This window comes from Dermatophagoides farinae, chromosome 1 (assembly GCF_024713945.1).
Source record: "Dermatophagoides farinae isolate YC_2012a chromosome 1, ASM2471394v1, whole genome shotgun sequence".
NCBI lineage: Eukaryota > Metazoa > Arthropoda > Arachnida > Sarcoptiformes > Pyroglyphidae > Dermatophagoides > Dermatophagoides farinae.
Genome location: NC_134677.1, coordinates 4,237,363 through 4,260,598, shown reverse-complemented (window position 1 = coordinate 4,260,598; position 23,236 = coordinate 4,237,363). Strand labels below are relative to the sequence as shown.

General features: G+C 30.9%; 4 protein-coding genes across 5 annotated transcripts in view; 2 read left to right on the top strand and 2 right to left on the bottom strand.

Moving 5' to 3' along the window:
* LOC124491756 (uncharacterized) overlaps positions 1-11,927 on the top strand; it is a 70,058-nt gene extending 58,131 nt beyond the window's left edge. Inside the window, exons 4-10 of the mRNA XM_075735164.1 lie at positions 4,305-6,893; positions 6,948-7,498; positions 7,559-8,388; positions 8,462-8,888; positions 8,948-9,031; positions 9,101-9,416; positions 9,469-11,927. Coding sequence (XP_075591279.1) covers positions 4,305-6,893; positions 6,948-7,498; positions 7,559-8,388; positions 8,462-8,888; positions 8,948-9,031; positions 9,101-9,416; positions 9,469-10,004 — 5,333 coding nt within the window. The 3' untranslated portion in view covers positions 10,005-11,927. The remainder of the gene's footprint in view (positions 1-4,304; positions 6,894-6,947; positions 7,499-7,558; positions 8,389-8,461; positions 8,889-8,947; positions 9,032-9,100; positions 9,417-9,468) is intronic.
* On the bottom strand, positions 10,830-14,521 carry LOC124492743 (uncharacterized). Of its 2 annotated transcripts, XM_047055724.2 has the most exons (3): positions 14,212-14,510; positions 12,757-14,154; positions 10,830-12,690 (listed from the first exon to the last, which is right to left on the bottom strand). In XM_047055724.2, the coding sequence occupies exons 1-3, from the start codon at positions 14,378-14,380 to the stop codon at positions 11,273-11,275; spliced, it is 2,985 nt and encodes a 994-aa protein (XP_046911680.1). In that variant the 5' UTR covers positions 14,381-14,510; the 3' UTR covers positions 10,830-11,272. The 2 variants fall into 2 exon arrangements, with proteins under 2 accessions (XP_046911680.1, XP_046911679.1); XM_047055723.2 differs by having other exon boundaries at positions 10,830-14,154; positions 14,212-14,521.
* A 1,841-nt stretch (positions 14,522-16,362) lies between these two features.
* Positions 16,363-18,839, bottom strand: l(2)34Fd (nucleolar protein 10 lethal (2) 34Fd). The gene has a single exon (XM_047056251.2). It carries the CDS (start codon positions 18,711-18,713, stop codon positions 16,506-16,508), a length of 2,208 nt encoding a protein of 735 aa, XP_046912207.2. The 5' UTR covers positions 18,714-18,839; the 3' UTR covers positions 16,363-16,505.
* A 3,097-nt stretch (positions 18,840-21,936) lies between these two features.
* LOC124491970 (uncharacterized) overlaps positions 21,937-23,236 on the top strand; it is a 37,563-nt gene continuing 36,263 nt past the window's right edge. The window contains exons 1-2 of the mRNA XM_075735335.1: positions 21,937-22,200; positions 22,365-22,688. Of these exons, the coding sequence (XP_075591450.1) occupies positions 22,601-22,688 (88 nt within the window). The 5' untranslated portion in view covers positions 21,937-22,200; positions 22,365-22,600. The remainder of the gene's footprint in view (positions 22,201-22,364; positions 22,689-23,236) is intronic.

The following is a 23,236-nucleotide window of genomic DNA, read 5'->3' as shown; positions in this document are numbered from 1 at the left end:
TGTAGCCTATTCTATGTGTGACAGCTTTTGATGATGATGATGATGATGCCCTCCCTCATCATCACTGAACGCTGCACACATATATTCTTTTTTCTATTCACTTCTTCATCTAGCTATGATTGGATTCTACATTTTTCATATTTTTTTATTTTTTTTGGTTTGATGATTGGTTGGTTGGTTTGTTGTTGATGATGGAGCCAACATTCATTCATTTGAACTTAAACTAATGCCCGCCTGTTTTTTTTTCGTCTTACCATACTTTTCAGGTTGTATGTGTTTGTATACTATTACATAATTCATATTAAAACTCATACCATTCATTGTAGTGGTAGCACACACTTACGCCATTTTATGTATTTTTTTTTGGCGTCATAGGGCCACACAAAAGCATATATATAGAATATTAAATCTGTATAGTTATGGTTATAAATATTTCTTAACTTATAAAAAAGTTATGATCATCATCATCATCACTTTTTTTTGCCCATCTAATAAATAAGGCGGAGCAAAGGGCAAATCTTATTTGAAATGGAATTTTTTTCTTTCTTATATCTTTTTTATATTATACATCGAATATTCTTTTGGTTATTGACAACATTCACAGCCCAATGAAAGATACCACTTCCTTTTCTTCTTCATAGTGTAATTTTTTTTTCTTTCGGTTACTTTATTGAAATTATTATGAACAAATACTCAAATAACACACAAGTAATATATATAATAATAATTTTTTTTATATATAATAATTTTTATGAGTGCTTTATGAAAACCAGCCACTCATAATTGGAGCAGACTCTGCTCTGGAATACCGGAACTTTGGATTTCAATTCAATCGACCACAGTTAGTTAGACTAAACTAAAGAAATGGGAAAAAAAATAAATGAAAAAAAACACCATCCTTTTGGACTATTGACATTTATATTATATAGTAAACTCATACGCATACACGAAACATATTTAATATCAAAATGAAATAAAATAAAAATAAAATTACGAAAATCACGGTTCTGTTACTGCTGATGCTGGTGTAAATGGAGGGCCTATGATAAGCACCTGACAGGCGCTGCACTTTCTTGTCATATACAAAAAAGTTTTAGGTTTTTCTATCACATACATACACACACACACAAACGAAACTTAACCAACCAAATTTTGAGTTTTTTCAATTTTTTTCCTCTTCTTTTTTTCCCCACACTTTTTTTTCTTATATATCAAGATAATATTAATAAAATTACTACAGTTATTGATGCATAACATTTATTCATTCATTATATTCTAATCTTGAATTTTCTTTCAAATATTATTATTATATGCCCTGTAACATCACATACATAATCAGTGATCGTAGGCTATGTAAACTTTATTCTAAGCAAATTCAAATTTTTTTTTCTCATTCTCGTCAACTTGATGTATAGTGTGTGTGTGTGTGTGTTTATGTGCATTTCGTATCATGTTTTCGTTTGAATTTATTATATTTGTCCTATGGAATGACTTGAAAACGAAAAAATTTAATAACAAAAATAAATGAAGAATTTTTTTAATATTTGATTTTTTTTCATCGAAAAAACTTAAGATGTTTGAATAGAATGAGAAATGATAATAATATTAATATTTTTCTTTTGAAAGTCGATTGAATGTCAATCTAATCGAATCTAGAAAAAACTGCCTCCTACCGTTGACACATATCGTATGTTTTCCATTTTCGTTTATTATTGAGTGATATTTTTTTTGAAAACGTTAACAAATGACAAATGTATGTGTTGCTGATTTAAAAAATCTTCACCTAGGAATCTTTTGTACTATTTTACGATGAAAATCAACGTTTTTCATGAGTAAATTTTAATATTTTTTTCTATTCAAGTTACAGTTATATCTTGTATATCGATACGAATCCAAATTTAGTATGGTTAATCAAATAAACAAAAATAAATTATTCATATATTGATGTTTTTCCACGTATTGTACATCGATATATCTGAATTATTTATGTATTTGATATTTTCTTACAAATAATAACGTTACAATAGTGAATCAGAATTTTTTTTTGTGTGTGTGTGTGTCAATGCACTTAAAATATGAATATGGAACAAACAAAATGAGAATTTATTCCTTCATAATCCGAAAAAATTTATTAAATTTTTATTTTGAAATTTTTTGAGGAATAAATTGGACATTACAATAATATTTATTCAATTTTTTTTGTATGCAAAACTTTCACTATTGCTTTGTATGTCCATTATAGAAAGAATTTTTTCTTCTCTTTTTTCCAACATTGTTGATTATTCCCGTTTATTTTATAGGCAATAATGAGGATAATAATAATCATATATATAGCTTTTTATTTTGCTAATGAACAAACATGATGATGATGATGATGATAATGATGATAGAATTCATAGAAATAGATTTTTTTGTTAATTAGTGTTTTTTTTGTTGGAATTCACAATCATCATTTGCGTAATCATCATCATCATGAGTAATGGTATTAAATCAAAACTATTTTTTTTATCTAAAATCATCAAATGTGATACGCATGTCATTTTGAATGAATATTCATGTTTTGATAGGCCAATGGCTAAACAGTAGTAGTAGTAGTATCCGATTAAGGTAGCTTCCAATAATCGATTTGATATATTCTCAATGCTCATTTTATATATAGATTGATAAATGACGATCTAGATCTAGATCTAGTTTGTTAATTCAAGTGTGATTTATGCGAAAATCATATGGTTCATACATTTATTTATTTATGCAATATATATGCATTTCAATGAACATCCTGAGCCAAAATCATCATCATCTCATCATCATTATAATTGTTATCTTTATTTCCAAGGGGTTTTTTTAGCTTTATTTTTCTTATTCAAGCAATATTAATCCTCATACCCTCATGAGAGAAAATGATTAAAATTACATATATATTCTCGTGAGTGATGATTCAAGCTCTCATTTTCACCCAACAACAACAACGATGATGATGATGATGATGTTGATGCAAAAAAAAGAAAAGAAAAACAATAAGAAAAACGAACGGTTTCGAGTTATATATATGGTGGCCATTGATATATAGAAAGAATGTCAAGTGATTAAAATCAGCTAAATAATTTCTTTCTCCATCTCAATCTTTTCATGGTCCTTACATACTCACAAATATATACAGGGTACCACCAGCAATTCATCCACATTATACAGCAATATCAAGTCAGAAAAAAATACTGAGCTTTTTTTCAATGAAAATCATTTTAATTAAAGTGATTCTAATTAAATATTGTACATATCCATACATTTCAGTGAATGAATGATGACATGATGAATGTATAAGCAAGTAAGGGAAACTGTCATATCATCATGATATAGTTTAATATGACAAACAAGTATAGAAAATCAACCCATGTCACTTTTTGGGATAATCCATTATATTAATTATATATCATTCATAGGCACCTTTTAAAAAAGTAATTTTTCTATACACCAAATTTGATCCAGGATTTTCTTTTATTTCATTCATTAATTATTTTCATTATTATAATCATCATGATTGTCCAATGTTTCAAACGTTACACACACACACACACACATCATATAAGCCTTGGATTTTATTTCCACCAACAATCGTTCAATGCATTATAGGTATTAAAGAAAAATATATATAAACTTATATCAAAATGCAACCCTTTTTTCATTATTCCACATTGAATATTGTCTAATTTCTATATACGATAAATTAGAAAGATTCCACTTTATTTTTCTCCATTCTTTTTTTCTCATTTATTGAGATTAGTACTATTTAACATCTTAATAGTAACTAGAAAGAGAGAGAAGAAGGTATAACTGATGATGACGAATTTGGAAAAAACTTGAAACACTAATTTGATGTATTTTAACCGATTTTAGCTCAACTATTAATTCTACTATCATCATCTTCATTAAACTAGATTGTATTCAAATAGACAGACCAATTTACAGTTGTCTTTTTTTTAAAAAAATTTGTTTTTCTACTTTCTTGTTGTTGATTGCTCGTTAATACCGATTCTGTTCGATTGAAAGTTTTTATGTATTTTTTCCTATGTATGCTTACGTGTTTATGTTTTTGATGTTCAGCTCTTATTTATTCAATGAGAACAAATCCGTTGTTGTCTTCGATCAATTTTATAGAATCTTAGTTGATTTAGCAAGAGATATTTTTATAAATTTTTCCACTAACTTAAAAAAACAGGTTTATGGTTGTAATTTGCATTGTATTTGATTGGATTTTTGTCTCATTTATTGATAATTTGTTTATATTTTTTTTTTGTTTCAACCAGTTCCTCTATTGTCAACGACAATGAAATCTCATATAGCACCGACCGGAAAGAATTTATGCGATAAATGCGGTGGTTCATATGCTACATTGGCAGCATTGATTAGTCATAAAAAATCATGCAAAAGTAAGAAAAAATTACCTTCAACAACAACGACAACGACGGCAAGAACAATTATTGATCATCATGGATCATCATCGTCGTCGTCGGTTTCACGTAACAACATCAGCAGCAACAATAATAATAATAACAATACCGGTGATGATAAATTACTATTAAATGACACTGGTTTACATGATTCGGATACAACATCACTCTTTCAACATCATCCTCGTCATCATTCACATCCGCATCCACAATTACTTCCTCATCATACACATCCCTTACTTCAACATCAGCATCAATCATTATCGGATGAGCAGCAACAGAATCTAAATAAAATAATGGCAATCGAAAGTTTGGCAGCTGCGGCTGCTGCTGCTGTCGCCATGGAAAACTCATCCACAGTTAATCAACAACGAGCCACAAGCCCATTGAACGTATTATCAGGACATTGGCCAATCGCTAATGAATTGATGATGACATCACCGATTCCATCAACGACAACAACGGCACCATCATCCTTTGCTACTTCAATGCCTGATATGAATGCTTTTTTAGAATCATTAACACCGTTATTTACCGGTGGACCAATTCCATCATCACAATCAGAACGGAATGATTCATCATCGACCAGGGAACAGCAACAACAACAAGCAGCTTTGTTTACACAACAGATGATGTTATTTCATATGTTACAACAAATGCATCAACTTCAACAACAACAACATCCAAGCACGTCATCACCGATTCCACCATTTCCATTGATTGCTGCTGCGGCTGCAGCACAACATCAGTCCTCACAATCACAATCAACATTACCACCACCACCATCATCATCATCATCATTAACTATGAATAATAATCGGTCAGTCTCATCAGATCAATTAAATGATAATGATATTCAAAAGAAAAAATCACCGGTTCATAATTATCATCATAATTCGAAACACATATCTCGTACATCATCATCATCAAATCAAAATTTAATAAAAAAAGATACTCATATCGAATCATCATCAACGACGATAGAGCCTAAAACTAAAGTACCAACATTAGATCAAGATTATGATGAAAAAAGTGATCTCGATAATAGTACACATCGACAATGTCAGCCATCATCTTCATCATCACCCAAAAGTGATCGTGAAAGTGAATCGATTACGAATTCAAATCCAACCCGTAAACTCATTTCATCGTTACTTGATCTAAAGGATACGAATCCGGATGCACCATTACCTCCAATGATGAGCCCACCTAAAGTTGATTCATCTGAACCAGCATCATTTAACGAGCCAAATACATTGGAATTGTTGCAAAAACATACCGAACAAGCATTACAGAATACAATGTCTGGCGGTTCATTTCTTCTAAATGGTCTTTCAACCACAGATAATAATGAACTACTTAATTTTCGTAAAGGCAAAGATGGTAAAGAAGATCCGGCCAATAGACATCGATGTAAATTTTGTGGAAAAGTTTTCGGTAGTGATTCAGCATTACAAATACATATTCGATCACATACTGGTGAACGTCCATTTAAGTGTAATGTTTGTGGCAATCGCTTTACGACCAAAGGAAATTTAAAAGTTCATTTTCAACGTCATAAAGCTAAATATCCACATGTAAAGATGAATCCTCATCCGGTACCTGAACATTTGGATAAATTTCATCCACCATTAGAACCACCATCAAATTCCCAATCACCACCACCACCACCGCCACCACCTCCCACATCATCATCCTCATATTCACAATCAAATACTTTACACATTCCAGCGATATTCAGCTCTACATTGATTCCATATGCAAATGATGATGCCATTATTAATAAATCCTCAAATAATAGTGATAAAGCTAAATCAAAACCAAAAAGTCTATTTGACTTTGCGAATTTCTATAAAAATGGCAATGAATCCCGTGTGAATGATAATGATGATGATGATGGTAATAATATTGACGATGATGATGATGATGATGATGACGATGATGATGATGATGTTGTTGATGATGATGGTAATAATATTGACGATGATGATGCTGATGACGACAATAATGACGATGATAATGATATTAAAGATTCCATCAAAAGTGACCATTCCGATATTAGTAGTCATCATTCGGATGATGAAAAACAGGAAGAACAATCAAAACAAAATAAAAAGAATCAAAAATGTAAATCAGATCAAACAACATTTGATAGTTCGGATACAGATCTGGATACAGATGATGGCGACAGCCAACGACGTGAACCATCATCTGAAAATGATAAAAATAAAAAGAAAAAAAGCAAAGATCATCATGAAAATGATAATAGTGAAAATAATAATCAAGATAATAATGAACCAATTAATGAATCAATGAAAATAGAAGATGAAAATAGTAGAGGTGAAATTGATGATCATCATGATGTGAATGAAATCGATGATATGGATGATCTGAATGATGATGATGATGATGAATTGTATGAAGATGAATTTGGCATTCCATATGGTAAGTTTATAAATTTATTTTTTGAATTCATTCATTCATTCATCATGACCATAGGTTTAATATCATCGAAAACTTCATTGCAAGGATTAATGGGATTACCATTGAACATGGATGCAAATGGATTTTCCAATTCGGTCTCTTTACCTGCTTCATTGGCTGCAAATAATTCATCCGTCGCGCAATTTCCACGAATGTCTGACAGTATGAGCGAATCTGATCTAGTAGAAGAAGCTTCTAAAGATCCGATTTTATATCAAAATCTATTACCTAAACCAGGTAGTACTGATAGCACATGGGAAACATTGATGGAAGTGCAGAAAGCATCGGAAACGGTTAAATTACAACAATTGGTTGATAATATCGAACATAAACTACAAGATCCCAATCAATGTATTATTTGTCAACGTGTGTTGAGCTGTAAAAGTGCATTACAAATGCATTATCGTACACATACAGGTGAAAGACCATTCAAATGTAAGATTTGTGGAAGAGCATTCACTACCAAAGGAAATCTTAAAACACATATGGGTGTACATCGAGTTAAACCTCCATTGCGTATGCTTCATCAATGTCCTATTTGTCATAAACAATTCACCAATGCCCTGGTTCGTATTTACACTTTGGATTTTTTCTATCAATCTAAAATCAATTTATGAATTTCTTAGGTTTTACAGCAACATATTCGCTTGCATTCTATCGACCCGAACGGATCAAATGCTCCAGACATTACGCCTGAAATGTTGAATGAATTAAAAAATAGCCATATGAATTTTCCTCGTTCATTTTTACCTGTTGGTTTCAATGGTCCATTTCCATCACTACCACCAGGAGCCGCACCTGGTTTATTTTCCCCTAATTTTCTTTCGGAGATGGCAGCTAAACATTTAAATCAAAATTCTAATTCCTTACCGCTTCATCTTTTTAATGCTGCTAATTTTCCGCGAATTTCATCAAATGAATGTTCCAATGTCGATCTGGCAGAAAAAGATGATGATTTGGCTACTACTGATTCAGATACATCAAAAGACAAAAGAAAAACCGATACTGATGACGATAGACCAAACAAAGTCTCGACAACCGTAGATGATGTTCGATCTATCAGTGACACTACTGAAATTGAAGAGGAACCACTTGTATCACCAATAAAAAAGAAAAAAATTGATGACAAAGAAAAGAAAAATGAGGAGAATACGTTGAGTGCTTTGGAACATCATGTTATAAAATCAACTGCAGAAATAAGCCCACAATCACACCGATATCATTCGAGCAAAAATGGACATAAGATTACACACGATTCAACTCCCACGACTGATATCAATGATGAGCAATCATCTAAAACGAACGATGACACAACCAACCCATATCCAACGACACCGTTCGCTGGTTTGCCTTATCATCCTACAGGAAGGCCAAACACTACTTGTCGAATTTGTTTGAAAACGTTTGCTTGTTTCAGCGCATTGGAAATTCATTATCGTTCTCATACAAAAGAAAGGTAGGTTAGATTTTCACTCTACCTTCAAATAAATTTCAATAAAAAAAAATTTCAATATGTTTGTTTGAAAAAGGCCATTCAAATGTGAAGTTTGTGATCGTGGATTCTCTACGAAAGGAAATATGAAACAACATATGTTAACACATAAAATCCGTGATTTACCTCAAGAATTATATTCAACAATATCACCATCCGATAATACAACATTAGGAAATTTTCTTACCAGTAATAGCATAACCAAAATAATTGGCAAACAAATGAATATTCAACATCATCAAAACAATGTGTCTACATCTTCAAATAATTCAAATAGCAGTAGCCGTGTGGCAAGTCCACATACGCCTAATGGTAATTCAATGGATTCAGATAAATTTCGTAATACTGAATCACCTGCCACCGAATCGAGTAATAACACAACACCTCGTTCATCATCATCATCATCGAATAAACACATGTGTAACATTTGTAATAAACCATTTTCTAGTGGTTCGGCTTTACAGGTAATTTCAAGACATTTATTTTTTTTTATTGAAAATCTAAATATTATATTTGTAAATAGATTCATATGAGGACACATACCGGTGACAAACCTTTCAAATGCCAAGTTTGTGGACGAGCATTTACGACTAAAGGAAATCTAAAGGTAATTTTTATTTTATTTTGAAAATCTTCATAATGGTCATCGATTATTCATACAAATCCAATTCTTTAGGTTCATATGGGTACACATATCTATACTCATAGTAATCCATCAAGACGTGGTCGACGAATGTCGATCGATCTACCGAATTTAAAATTATGTGAAAATATTGTCCAAAATAATTCTTCATCAATGGCCGAACATTATCAACGAAAAAAATCGACTGAAATTCCATCATCTCTACCACCAGTATCAACAGCTGCATCAACAGCAACACCTCCATCACTAACGATGGCTATTTCTCCAACTGAAATGACCACCTCGAGTAATCACCAGAATCACGATCCCGATCTCTTCCTTAGATTTTTAAATCCTCATTTTCTTAACTGTAAGTTTTTTCATTATTACGAATCAAATTTAATCTTAATGTTTTAATATAGCCGCAGCTAATCCCGAAGCAAGTCAATTGGCATTACAGCAAATGATGTTGATGAAAATGATGTCAAGTCAACATCAACAGCAACAACAACAACAGCAACGGTCTCCATCGACACAGATTCCTGTAGAATTGGCTGAAAACTCTGATAAAATACTTTTAAATCACAGTGGAAAAAATGATGAAGGTAATAATGAAAACAAAAGCTATGGCAATGAATCTAAAGAACTGGTCTGCGAACCGGAAATCGATCTCAATAATGATAATACTAGTCGAATTAATAATTCCGCATTTAATCAACGAGTTGATAATGAAAACGAAAAAGCTGATGATGAAGAGGAAATGGAAAACCATTCATTTCGTTCCGATCAGGCAATTGATGATTGGTCAAATAAACCATTGAAATGTACTTTATGTAGCCAGGTATGTCATTCACCAACGGAATTTGAGGAACATATCAAAGCGCATTTACATGCTGCTGCAGTTGCTGCCAATTCAATGTCGGCTACAATTAAAACCACTGCTGATGTTGCTTCGTGATATCAACTATGGCGAGTAAATAGAATTAATCAGAGGGCCACTCTACTTCATTTTCTTAATAGGCCTATTTCTAATGAATAAGTCAATGGTCTCATCATTGTATTATTGTTTATACATTTCAATTTCTTCAAAGTGACACAAAAATCTGATTAAATTCAACCAAACATAGAGACTGTCAATAAATTCCTTTATCAATCAATTCATAAATAATTGAAAATTCTTCTGGTTTGAAAATATTGGACGTAATTTTCTCTACAACATGTTTTTAATTTATTGATGTATTCATCATATTCTCGATGCTCATAATCATCATCATCATCCGCATAAAATTCATATATAGAACATTTACAGTGATAAATTCATCACTGGAAAATATTTATTCCCCATTATTTGATAATTATTCAAATGTCTTTAGACATTACAGGCAATCTCAAATACCAAAATTCATTCAATCATTCATCAACGTCAGGGCTCCTCTTATCAATCATCATTAAATTATAAACATGAAATACAATTACACTATCTATCCATTGATATTTGATATATGAACATTATTTGTCACCTGCCTCTTTTGCCCAAACATAAATGGAACGAATTTGTATAGGATCATCATCATTTATTAATAATTTCGAATTTATGTAATTCTCACTTTCTCGCTTATTTGGATCTCTATCTCTCTCTCTCTCCTCTCATTCATTTTATGTAAAAATCCTATTCCATTATACAACAACTGGAATCTTCTGGAACACCGACACACCCATCTCTACAAGTATTACCTTACATTTTTATTCCTCGAATACACTCCCATTTGCAATATTACAAATCTTTTTCTTTTGTTTTTTAGTAAATTTATTATTATTATATGATTTCAAATTAATTATTAGCGGATTAAAATAACACATTCATCATTTGATCATTTACAAACACACAAAAAATTCCTATTGTATATCTGATACGATAATAAAATTAAATGAAAAAAAAATATTTGTGGTTAACTTAAAAAGTTGAAGTGATTTTTTCTATAAGCCATACTATATTGTCTTCGTTTGATGACAATGGGATCGAATATATTATATTTCATTGATATATTTCGTATAAAACATTCATTTGAATATAATGAGTATTGCAGTACTTCTTTGTCATAAATTGCTGCTCAGTTATTTGGATCTAAATTGAAAAATCAAAGATGAATTATTCACACCACCAAACGGGAACGTTGATGATACTGTTGTTGGTACTCCAGATTATGATGAAGATTGTGTTTGTACTTATGATAGATTTGCAGAAAATGTAAATTTGTTCGGCTGCGATGATGTTGATGTATTTGAAACATTGAAATTAAAACCATTATTACTGCTCGGATTAATGTTGGTTGATGTAAAATCGAATCCCGTATTATTTCCACTTGATGGTGTTGGTTTTAACATCGATGATGATCCGATAGCAAACATGTTCGATGAACTTTTGGCCAATGAATTTTGAAACAATGTATTATTCCTAGCATTATTATTGTTTTCGTTATTATTATTGGCTGTTTGCGATGTAAATGAGAAGATTTTCGACACTGAAGGGCTTGCAAAATTGAATCCTGCTGTTGTCGATGATGGTGGCTGAATCGATTTATTCGATGTGGGTGTATTAAATGAAAATGCCGATGTATTCATCTGCTGTTGTTGTTGTTGTTGTTGATTATTATTATTTATGCCAAAATTAAATTTACCAATCGGTGTTGATGATGTTCCATAATTGAACATTGTATTCACACTAGACATTGTCGATGATGTGGATGGTATTGAAACTAACATAGGATTTGTCGTTATGGCAGGCCGTTGTGCATTATGAGATGATTGATTTAATGTCGAAAATTGAAATGTTGAATTCGAAAACGACAAAGACGGTGGAACCACATTTGTAGTCGATGATGGCATAAATGATGAGACCATTGAATTCTGGCCTGTTTTTCCACCAAAATTAAATATCGAAGATGAATTGTTAACATTGCGAATGGTCATATTATTATCAGTATTACTTATGATAACCGGTGATGGTTTATTTTCGTTATCATTAGATGAGGGACTGATTGTACTTTTGGACTGATTCGATGATTGCATTGAACCAAATATCGATGAATTGACATTCGTTTGGCTAAGAGTGCCGGGATTTGAAGTTTCAGCTGTAAATGTCAGCGGTTTACTTGGTATATTTACAGCAACATTTGATGTACTGGTTGGCGTATTAATCGGAGATGATTTGAATGTAAATGTTGAACTAGTCAAATTATCAGATAGAGTAGTTGAAGGCAAAGCAAAAGTTGTCGTATTTGTTGAATTTGTTACATTGAATTGGCTAGATGATACTGGGGCAGTTGTCGTAGCTGATACATTCGATAAATTCGATTGAAATGTTGAACTGCCAAATGAGAAATTAGTTGCATTACTTTCATTTGTTTTGGCTTTAACTTCTGACGATGAGTCCGTTGCAATCGATGATTTATTCGTGCTACCTGAATCAGAATCGGTTACGCCAAATTTAAATCCTGATGATGATTTGGTATCATTTGGCTTGGTAACCGCCGGTAAAATTATTGAAAATGAAACATTCGCATCATTTTTTAAAGATTTAATATCTGTAGCCGAAGTGGTTGTTGTTACCGCTGTTGAAAATGACGGAATTGATGGTTTAGTTGCTGTGGTTAAACTGAACTTAAGTAAATTATTTGGAATAATTGGAACATTTCGCAAAAGTTCATTACCTGCAATCGCAGATAAATCGTTAGATGTTTTTTCCGGTTCAACTGAGCTTTTCAATGCTTCAATAGTAGTTGTTATCGTTGAATTAGTTAATGGTTCAATTGGTTGAAATGCAGAAGATGTTGATGTTAATAATTGCTTTGATGTATTTGATGTTTGATCAGAATTATCATCCAATTCTTGATTTGCTTGTTGTAATGCTGCCATAAAACGATTTAAGCGGTTTTTATTCTTTTTCTTATCATGTTCATGATCTTTGATTGAGAATACATAAGTTGGTATCGGATATAAACGTTCATCATTGTTTGGAACAAAATTTTTTACCGTTTCGGTTACAGCCGATGATTCAACAGCATCATCATCTTCTGAATTCAATTCAATTACAGGATCTGGTTCTTTAGTGTCATCACTTTCAATTTCAATTTCAGTAGTCAATATGTCATCACTGTTACTTTCTTCCCCGTCATCATCATCCAGAATGATGATCTTTTTAGAATCTGTATTTTTCTTGTCACTGATTTCATTTGCAGAATCGGCCACGGCAGAAAATACACTAATTGAAGACGGTTTCACTTGTGATGTCATTAATTCCAATTCTTCAATATGACTTAGTTTTTTCGCTTTACGCATAACATTATTATTTGATAATGATGAAAATTGTGTTTCAGGTGAAAATTTTCGTTTGTTGACAGCCAATTGATTTTGTAAGTTAGAATTAGTTGAACTGTATGAACTTAATATTTCATTGTTACGAACACGTTTCTTAGGTATTATAAATTGATTTTCATTATCCAAAACATTTGTACTTCGTTTTAATGTTTTATCATTTTTATTCGTGCTCGTTATTGATGATTGTGTTGGTGAAACTCGAGAATCGGGTTCTATATTATCATCTTCATCCACTTCTATATCAGAATCATCTTCACGATTTCGAGATTTCTTACTCAACATATTTTCATGATCATCCACGAAAATCATCGGTCGTTTTTTGTTGTTAGAAGTACCCCAATTTGTAACCCGTATGGGCGATGTTTCATTTGTATTCGAAACAATATCTAAATGCTCATTCATTGATTCTCCCGCATTATGACCAGATTTCATCGAATCGTCATTGTGTTCAGATTTTACAATAGGCAATCGGTTAGTAAAAGTGTTTGGTGATATAGCTCCAGTTGGGAATGGTGATAGTTTCACCGTAAACTGTCTGGTGGCTTTAGGTTTTTCATTTTTGATACTGTTACCACTTTTGTGTGGCACATATCCATAAATTGAATTCGGAGAAATATAATTCAATTGTGAATTTCTGAATCGAAAACGATTACGAATGAGATTATCATCAACTTGTGCTGAAATGCCAATTCCTGAAAAACTAGCATTGCAAGGTGAAGAAACTAGTGAATCTGAAAGAATATTTAATAATTTTTAAAAAGGGCATTTTATAATTTTATTGTCATTACCATTAAATGGTGATGAATTCATACTGTTTTGATTTGATTGACGGACGATGGTCGTCTTGAAGCATCTTGTTCGGCAACGATTTTTTTGTGAATAATAATGTTGATAATAATATGATACAATTGTAACAATAATAAATATACACAAGGCAAATGCAATGAAAACAAACATTTTTGCGACAATCAAAATATTTTAATTTTTATGAATGGATTTATAGGAATTTTCAGAAAATTGGCTCAAAAATTACCAGGATTTTTCGCGAAGCTTCATCAAGCTATTCATTTTTTTGACGCGAAAAGAAAAACATGCTTTGAAGCCTGTTAAGTTGAAATGGTCGCCTAGGTCAAAAAAGACGCGCGCGCTTTTTTTATGTCAACAAATTCATACGATGCAAACAATTTTTCTGATACTTTTGTATGCGTTCTTCTGTCAAATCTTGAATCAATTTGATTCGAAAATTCCACCACTTTTTAGCAAGTAAATACGATACTCTTATTTTCAATTATTTTATTCGATAAACAAAGTGATAATTACGAACAAAATTATGTCATTACTTTATTCGGTAATGATGAACCAATTGATTAAGTTTTCAGGTTAAAATGATGAACATAAATAAAATGACAATATTATGATTGCCAAAACAAAAGGACACTTGTTGATTCATGAAAAATCTAATTCGATAGATGAAAAAAACCAAAAGAACAATCATACTCTACCATAGTATATTCTGTGATGTTTTCAATGATCTAAATTTAAGTATATTTCTTCATATAGCGACTTTCACTCATTCATTATTCATCAGTTTTGTATCTATGCTATTTTTTCGGATTCCATGATGATGATGATGATGATGATGATGATGATGATGATGATGATGATGATGGACAATAGAAATGAAAATCGAATGAAAAAGCCTTTCAAATAAAATTTGAACTGAATCCAATTTTCTCTTTTTTTTTCTTATATCTTGCTGACTTTTGACAGAAAATTATTCAACAACAATGTAGAAAAAGATCAGATTCGACTTAGACTTCAACTGTGTTGTGTGTGTTTGTGTGTATGTGTAATTAAAATCAAATCAACAACAACAACAAGAATGGCACAAAGATCATCATTGTTGTTTAGTTGTTCAACAATGATGATGGCCATAGGTTAGACTTAAAAATAACTTTCGCTCAAATAAAATACATGACATCGAAAAAATTTCATCTCAGCTCAGTCCATCATTATCATGACCGAGTTTGATTTATATAAAAAAAAAGAAAAAAATTAAATCTAAATCAAGTTAATCATCATGAAAAACAGGACGAATGAATCCATCCAGTGAGATAACCGTATCGAACCGATAAACGAACAAACATTCGAATATAAAACGGTATAAATGGAATTCATTCGAATTCATTATTATTGACAAAGAAACACAACTAAACTGCAGGTTAAAATAAACTCTTTATGGTGGTGATAACCATATAAACATAGAAAATCAACAATATTATCATCAATTGAATCAAATCAACAATAATGATGACCAATATTTTTTACCTAAATCAAAATAGACAATCAATTTTTTCTTTTCATCATATTCGAAATGACTGCTGTCATCATTCATTGTTTGTTCAACATCACTGCCATAGTGTTTCATCATAATTAATTCTAATCATAATAATTATCAGCCAACAACAAAGTTAATTAATTTCATACAACAAATATGATTGTAATTATCATTTAATTCAGTGCAAATACTTGTTGTTGTTGTTAATTTTTTTTCTGTATACCGGAACTAAATTTTTCTTGTATCGATCGATCTAGAAATCTTCATAGATTCAATTTTCAATCTTGTTGTTTCAACTAGCTAAACAAATAAATAAAAAAAAACTTGTAGAAGGTGATTAGAATCTATGTTCGCCATAGATAATAATGTAATGTAATAATCGAATATTTCATCACGCGTGATTGCAATTGAATGAGAGAGAAAAAAAACGAAAAAATTTAATCTATTACTTGAAATATATTGGATCGAATATATAGAGGGAAAAAATCATTTCATCACATCACGACGTTAAATAAAAAAAAAACAATCAATTTTTTTTCCCAGAAACTACCATCATTATCAACCGGCAAAACAATATTGGAACAATTGCAAGAAAAAAAAATTTCAACGAAAAAAACATTTTATTTGTGAGATAAAATTACAATTTTTCCATTTTAATACAAACACAATCATCAATGGTTCAAAAACTTATTTGTTATTTGGATATGGATCGGCGTATTAGAAATTTTTATTTTTTTATTTTTCTTATCCAAAAACATTCTTATTGAATTTTAATCCCGTAGTTTTTCTCACCAATTTTTTTCGCTGTTTTCTATGTTCAATTTGGCGATTGTTGTTAACATTTTGTTCTTCATCTGTTTTTGTTTTTCGTTGTTGTTTCGGTACAAAAGTCATGATACGATTCCCATTGATACCGCCACCACCACTACTACCTTGTAACAATCGGTTATTTTTATTCTCTTTTTCCACCAATTTCAATCGTTGTTCAAATGTTTGACGTTCAACTTGTTGATCATTACCATCATTATGGTGGTTTGGATTTTTATCATTCTTAGTGTGGCTATAGAGATCATCATACGTCTTACCAGATTTTAGATGATATAATTTTGTTTTCACTGTTCGTTTTTGTAGTTTATTTTTCTCCAAATCGTGTCTGTTATCATCTACATAATTATCATCATCATCATCATCAGTATTTGAAAAATTTTTGTGTTCATTTTTTAGTTCATCTTCGTTATCTTCTTCTTCATCATTTTTTCTGCCAAACATTAAATCTTCATCCGAATCCGATGAAATACTATCATTGAGAACATCATCTTCTTCAAATATATCGGCATAGATTGGTTTGGTTTGTTCATCATCATTATCGACACTAGTTGATTTTTTTGAATCGTTTTTGGTTAATCGTGATAATACTGGATTCAAAAGACGAAATTCATCACTTGTTTCATCAATTTCGAAATTTGGATCTTCAAATAAGGCCGAGAATCGATTATCTTTCAACGGATTAGGTTTGTATTTAACAGTCTTATTTTGTTTCTTTTTCTCTTCATGTTCCTTTTCAGCTATAATTAATTTTTCCGCTAATGAACGATTCACTTTCGGCAATTCATCGGTTATCTGTACACGATCAATGCGTTCTGAGTCGATTTTTTCTTTAATTTTTTGTTTGCGATATTCTTCATAAACAAATGGCTTGGATATTTCCAAAGCTTTACGATATAACCGCATATCGATAAAAAATCCATGCATATAAGCCCGCAATAGATTTGTACCGATCAAATCGCTAAGGCCAAGTTCTTCTAATTCATTTTCTGTAACGAATTTATAATCATCATAAATGACATTCTCGGTTGATTCTTCTAATTCTTCGGTTATACGGTCCAAAAATGAACACCATTTTGGTGCAGGTCCAACAGCCGGTATGTAATAGGTTAAAATTTTTGGTGATTCATTCGCTACGAACATCATGCCCGAATCCGGATAGGCTGCTAACATGTTGAGGTCATTGTCAGCTTGAATAGCTGTGAATGGTGTACCATCATTTCGATTCCATAGTTTGATTATTTTAGAATCAAGTGTTGCAACTAGATTCAAAGGACCATCGAGAAATTCAATGGTCTTGATCGGTAGGCCATACATGTGATCTTTATTTAAGAATGGTTTATTAGCACGAATATCGTATAGTAATATCTGACCATTAGACGTTCCAACGCCCATCGTTAGACCATCGCGATATTTGATCGAAGTAATTGATGGGATTTTGCTTACTTTATTCGGATCATTTCGTAGACTTTCCAAAGCACAATCTAATGTGCCGACTCTTTCTCGAACTCGTGGGTCCCAAGCTTCGACAAAACCTTCTTGCGAGCCAACAACAATTAGATTATGTTCGGGATTTATTGATATCGCATTCAATGCCAAACAATTCGTTTCGAATGGTTTTAAAAATGTGCCCACACTCAGATTAAGTCGATATATCTCCGAACTATTGCCAACAAATAAAGCATCACAGGTAGCATAATTGTAAGCAAGATCACGACCAAATTTCGGTAGGCGTGTTCTAAAATAGAATCCCGCTTGTGAATGAACTTCAATCCATCGATCAGCTTCTAATAATAATAATTTTCCATAATCTTCAGACAGAACAATGCATTTGATCACTTCAGAATCCAAACATCTTTCGAATTTCATTGCCAATTGTTCAACGTCGAAACAGCGTATCCTTGGCTTGTAAACGCCCGATGCTATAATATATTGTCCATCCGGTGAGATATTCACTGTATTGCTAACGATGGGCATATCGAAATCTTGTATCAATTGAATTCGCCGTCGAAGATCGACATTCTTCTTGAGCAGCAGACGTCTCTTTCGATCAGAAAGCCATTCAGGAATTGTTTTCCCCTGGCTAAGATTATAGGTTTTAATATCATTCACTTCGGCCACTTGCATTTCACAGGTCAGATAATGAACATTGAAAAAATAAAATGATAAAAAACAAGTAAAAAATAATTCTAAAGAAAATTTCCAAAACAAGAATCGTGAAATTTTAATAACATGTGTGAAAATGAATTTACATTTCATAAACAATGTGACCTGAATTTTAGTGATTCATTTGGCCAATAGATGTCAGGCAAATCTTTGTATTTTGTTAAAATTTTTCAGCAAATTCATCGAAATGAAAAAATATCTTGAACCGAGAACCGGTCATGATATTATTGAATTAAATTGATCAAAACAAATAACAATCCATGAATGACTCAAGTATTTAGTGAAATAGAATTGTTCTGAACTTTTGTTTATGTTTAGACAATTTTCGTCATTTATAGTATTAAAGTTGGCCATTCATAGTTACATGTTTATTTATCATATATCCACTAGAATCGAATAGTTTGAGAATGTATGATGATATAATCAAATTAATTCATCACTTTAAGTACGATTTGATATGAACATCATCGAATAACAATGAATTGAATATCATCACTTTTTTTCGATGCCAAATCGATTCATAGTCCAAACTTTCTGTTTGATTATTTGTTTAGTAATCAAAATGGATTCGATTCCAAAAACTTTTCTCATACTCATTCACATTATAATTAATTATGGCCAATAGTTTTACATCTGTGGTCTCTTTTCATGAATTTTGATATCAAAAATAATGCCTGGCTATCTGAACAGATTGAACTGCAGTAATTTCTGGGAAAACTGAAATTTAAAAATAATCAAAACATTCACTGCTGTGATTATTTGTGTTCGAAACAAATTACAATGAAAATAGAATAATCCGACCTCAAAATGTTTTGTTTAGGTAAGTGTGTGCGTGTATGTCTATGGCATCCAAAGAATTTTTATTGTATTATTCATTTTATAGAATTTACTTCAACCTGAAACGACATACGCGCATACACATTATATTCATAATCTGATCTGGAAATTCATCATATTGCCAAAACGGTTAACCAGAAAAATACCAGAGACCAAAATTATTCTTCTGTCAAGCAAGAAGCAAACATTTCCCATTCATTCTCGTCGTATGATATATTATATAAACTTAGTCGTTTTAGTAAATTGATTCGATGTTTTTTTTCTCTTCGTAGTCTTACTATATTCAAAGGAATTCATGAAAACACAATCATGGAATTATTTATTGCGATATTTTATTTTGTTAATTAAATGCTCCCTTTTTTTTATTTTCCATTTGTTTGATTTCGATGATATAATCATCAACATCACCATAATAAAATGATGATCAATTTCAATTCTAAATCGATTCTGATCGATTAAGAATTATTTATTCTAATCGAATCGTTTTGGATGAATCTCCAATTTCATTGTAGCATTATAAAATGGTATAGTGATGATTTTTTTTGCGATTCGATTGATGGTGACAGACAATTTTCATTCCATTCTTGCCATTATTAATTAATTCAGTGTCTATTGGTAGTTGTGTGTTTTTGCCTTTTTTTCTGGTGTTTGATAAATTTTCCAAATTTTTACCCACTATTGCCGACAATTTGCAACTATCAATTTCTATGCCAAGTAGTTTCGAATGTTTCGTATGTATATATGATGAAGGAATGAGAATTTCCATCTAATAATGACCACAAAGACGGTTATCATCCAGAATTTTCATCTAAGACAGCCAATTCTTTCACATCTAATGAATCTTAGTAAAAAAAAACTTGTCTTTTTTTCTCTTTTTCCATTCATTCATTCGAAATAAAAGAGTTATATACATATAAACGGCGACGACAATATTGTCAATATAGTAAATGTAATGAAATTGATGATTTTTTCCCTATCTCCATCATATATTTATTCGAATTATCATCATTATCAATCAGACTATTTTCATTCTAAAGCTTTGACCCATTTGAATCATGGCTGAATTTTATATCTCTCCACATGGAGAAGCAATGTTTTCCTTTTTTTTTCTGCAGTATGTTTCATTACTTGGATTAACCATAATCTTCTGATTGATTTATAGTTATTTTTTTATAACATTTTTTTTATCTTGAATCATAATCTCGATTCTTTATAATCCATGTTGTCATTGCCGTTGTTCTTTTTTTGTTTATTTTTTTTTGTAAATTCTCTTGTTTGATACGTTGGTGTGTGTGTGTGTGTGTGTGTGTATTTATACACATACGACCCATACATTCATCAGGCATTCATTTCGAATGACAACGGCACGAAAAAAATGATCATATCAATCACATAGCATCTTGATTCGTCGATTATGATGATGATGGTGATCATATTTTCATTTAATATTAGGTATAGTATATGATGTTGATGATGATCAAATACAAAATAAAGCCGAAACAAAAAAAAATGCCAAATAAAAGTTATGTAGTTAAATCCCGTTATGTTTAAATTATTATTTTTTACAAGAGAAAAAAAATTCATCATCATTACACACACACACACAAACACACATTATACCACCATATAACCATTATTCAGTTTCATTTATGTTTGTCAAGAAAAACTTTTTCTTTGATGAAATGAATTAAAATTCTGATGCCAAAAAGTTTTTTTTTCCAGCTTCAATCTTGATGCTTGTCATTTATCTAAATTGTAAATGTGTGTAAGATTCTTATATATTTGATTTGATTTGATATATTTAACATTCTATTTTTTTTTCATCCCCATTCAACAACATATATTTCGTTGTGTATATGGAATATGGATTTTTGTTCCGTTGTTGGCATCTCAGTATTTGCGACGAAATCATAGAATCTAATTCTGTTTATTCTCTCTTGTGTGTATGTGTGGGTGTTTTTTTTTTGTTGTTGTCGAAGATATTTCAGTTTCGTTATTGTATAATCTCGATATGATCACATATTCTATCGTGAGTATGTTTAAGTTCTTTCCCGCTTGTGGTATATTTATTTATTAATCCACTTTGTCCTCTCTTCTATTTTTTTTCTCTCCAGTCACTAAAAGTTGTCTCACGGTTCGATTGCTTTGTCTAATTTGGTTGCTTGTATCGCTCAGAATCACAATGTATATGTAGTTGCAAAAATATTCAATGAACAAAACGACTTTAGGGTTAAATCCATCCAATGAATGAATTCATAGTAATCGGATGCATGTATTTATGTACTTTGTCGTACTTTGAACAACTGAACAATGCACAACAACAACGACGACGACGACGACGACAACTATGCAATGTATTCGGAAGAATAGTAAATTATTCTTGTCATCTAATTTGATTGTGTTCATATGTATGTGTGTGTGCGATTTTAAATCATATTCTTCAAAAATTTATAATGTTAATCCATGTAACGAACATGAAATAAGAAAAAGGAGAAGAAAGAAAGCCAAACAATTCAATGTCTATGTCAATGTTAGCTTTGTATTGGCTTTGAAAATTATTATCCTTTTTGATTCAAAAAAAAATCATTTATTGGTGCGTCTTGTTTGGTTTGTATGTTCATTTCCAATTCCAAGTGCATTTGTTCCTTAGATTTTCATAATTCTTCTTGTTGCTGTTTCACTCTGTTGCAATATATATATTTCAATTAATGTACTTATTATTGTGTTTTTTTTATTATTTCAAATTCTTGTTTATTCGTTGGTAATTTGATCCAGTTATTACTAATACTACATCATCATCACTATTGTATCATTGATAACAATTCTGTGTTTGTATGTGCCAAACATTGGAAATTTTTTTTTTAATTGTAATCATATTAATAATATATTCGTGTCTGTGTCATCATCATCATCAATATTAATATTATATTGACAATAAAAAAAACAAAATTTGATGGTTCAGACTACAAATATAGACAAATCAACAAACAAACCAAATAAAAAGAACAAAAATGTTTCAACAATCATCGTCAAACGAACAGTTAGAATCGAAGTGTTCGCTTAGGCGAAGCGATTCATCACCAACATTTAAACGAAATAGTAAGTTTTTTTTTTGAATGAAACCAATGAATGATGATCATGAAACATTTAGGTAAACTGAACCATTTTCGCCTCATTGAATTTAAAGTCAATTTGTATCTACCACTTTTTCACTTATTTATGAACTAGATTTTTTTTATTGATCCAAATTGAATGAATGATTGAACTTTCCTGTTCGATGTTGATTTTGATTACGGTTGTCATTTATAATAATTTGTCCCATTAATCTGTTCACTTGTAAATTCATTTTGTTGTTGCTTAATTTTGACTTATGATTTTATTCACATGTTTTTTTTGTTGTTGTTGTTTTTGTGTGTTTATATTTTTTTTTTTATAAGCTACAAAAAACAACAGCTCGATTTTTTTATTATGTTCACTTTTGTTTATAGCCTTTATTCGCGTATATCGAATATACAAATTTCCAAATCACCCAGTCTTGAAACAGTACCTATATATGTCTATGATCATAAAGAAGAAAACCAATCAGATTGATTGCCTATGTCCGTGTATGAATATTAAAATATCTAATAAAAATAATATTTTCCAAT

Bases quoted from the DNA above. Each gene is read 5' to 3' on its own strand.
- LOC124492743 (XM_047055723.2), bottom strand. From the start codon at position 14,380: ATGTTTGTTTTCATTGCATTTGCCTTGTGTATATTTATTATTGTTACA. The intron at 14,155-14,211 runs GTAATGACAATA...ATATTCTTTCAG, and splicing joins GAATTCATCACCATTTAATG to ATTCACTAGTTTCTTCACCT.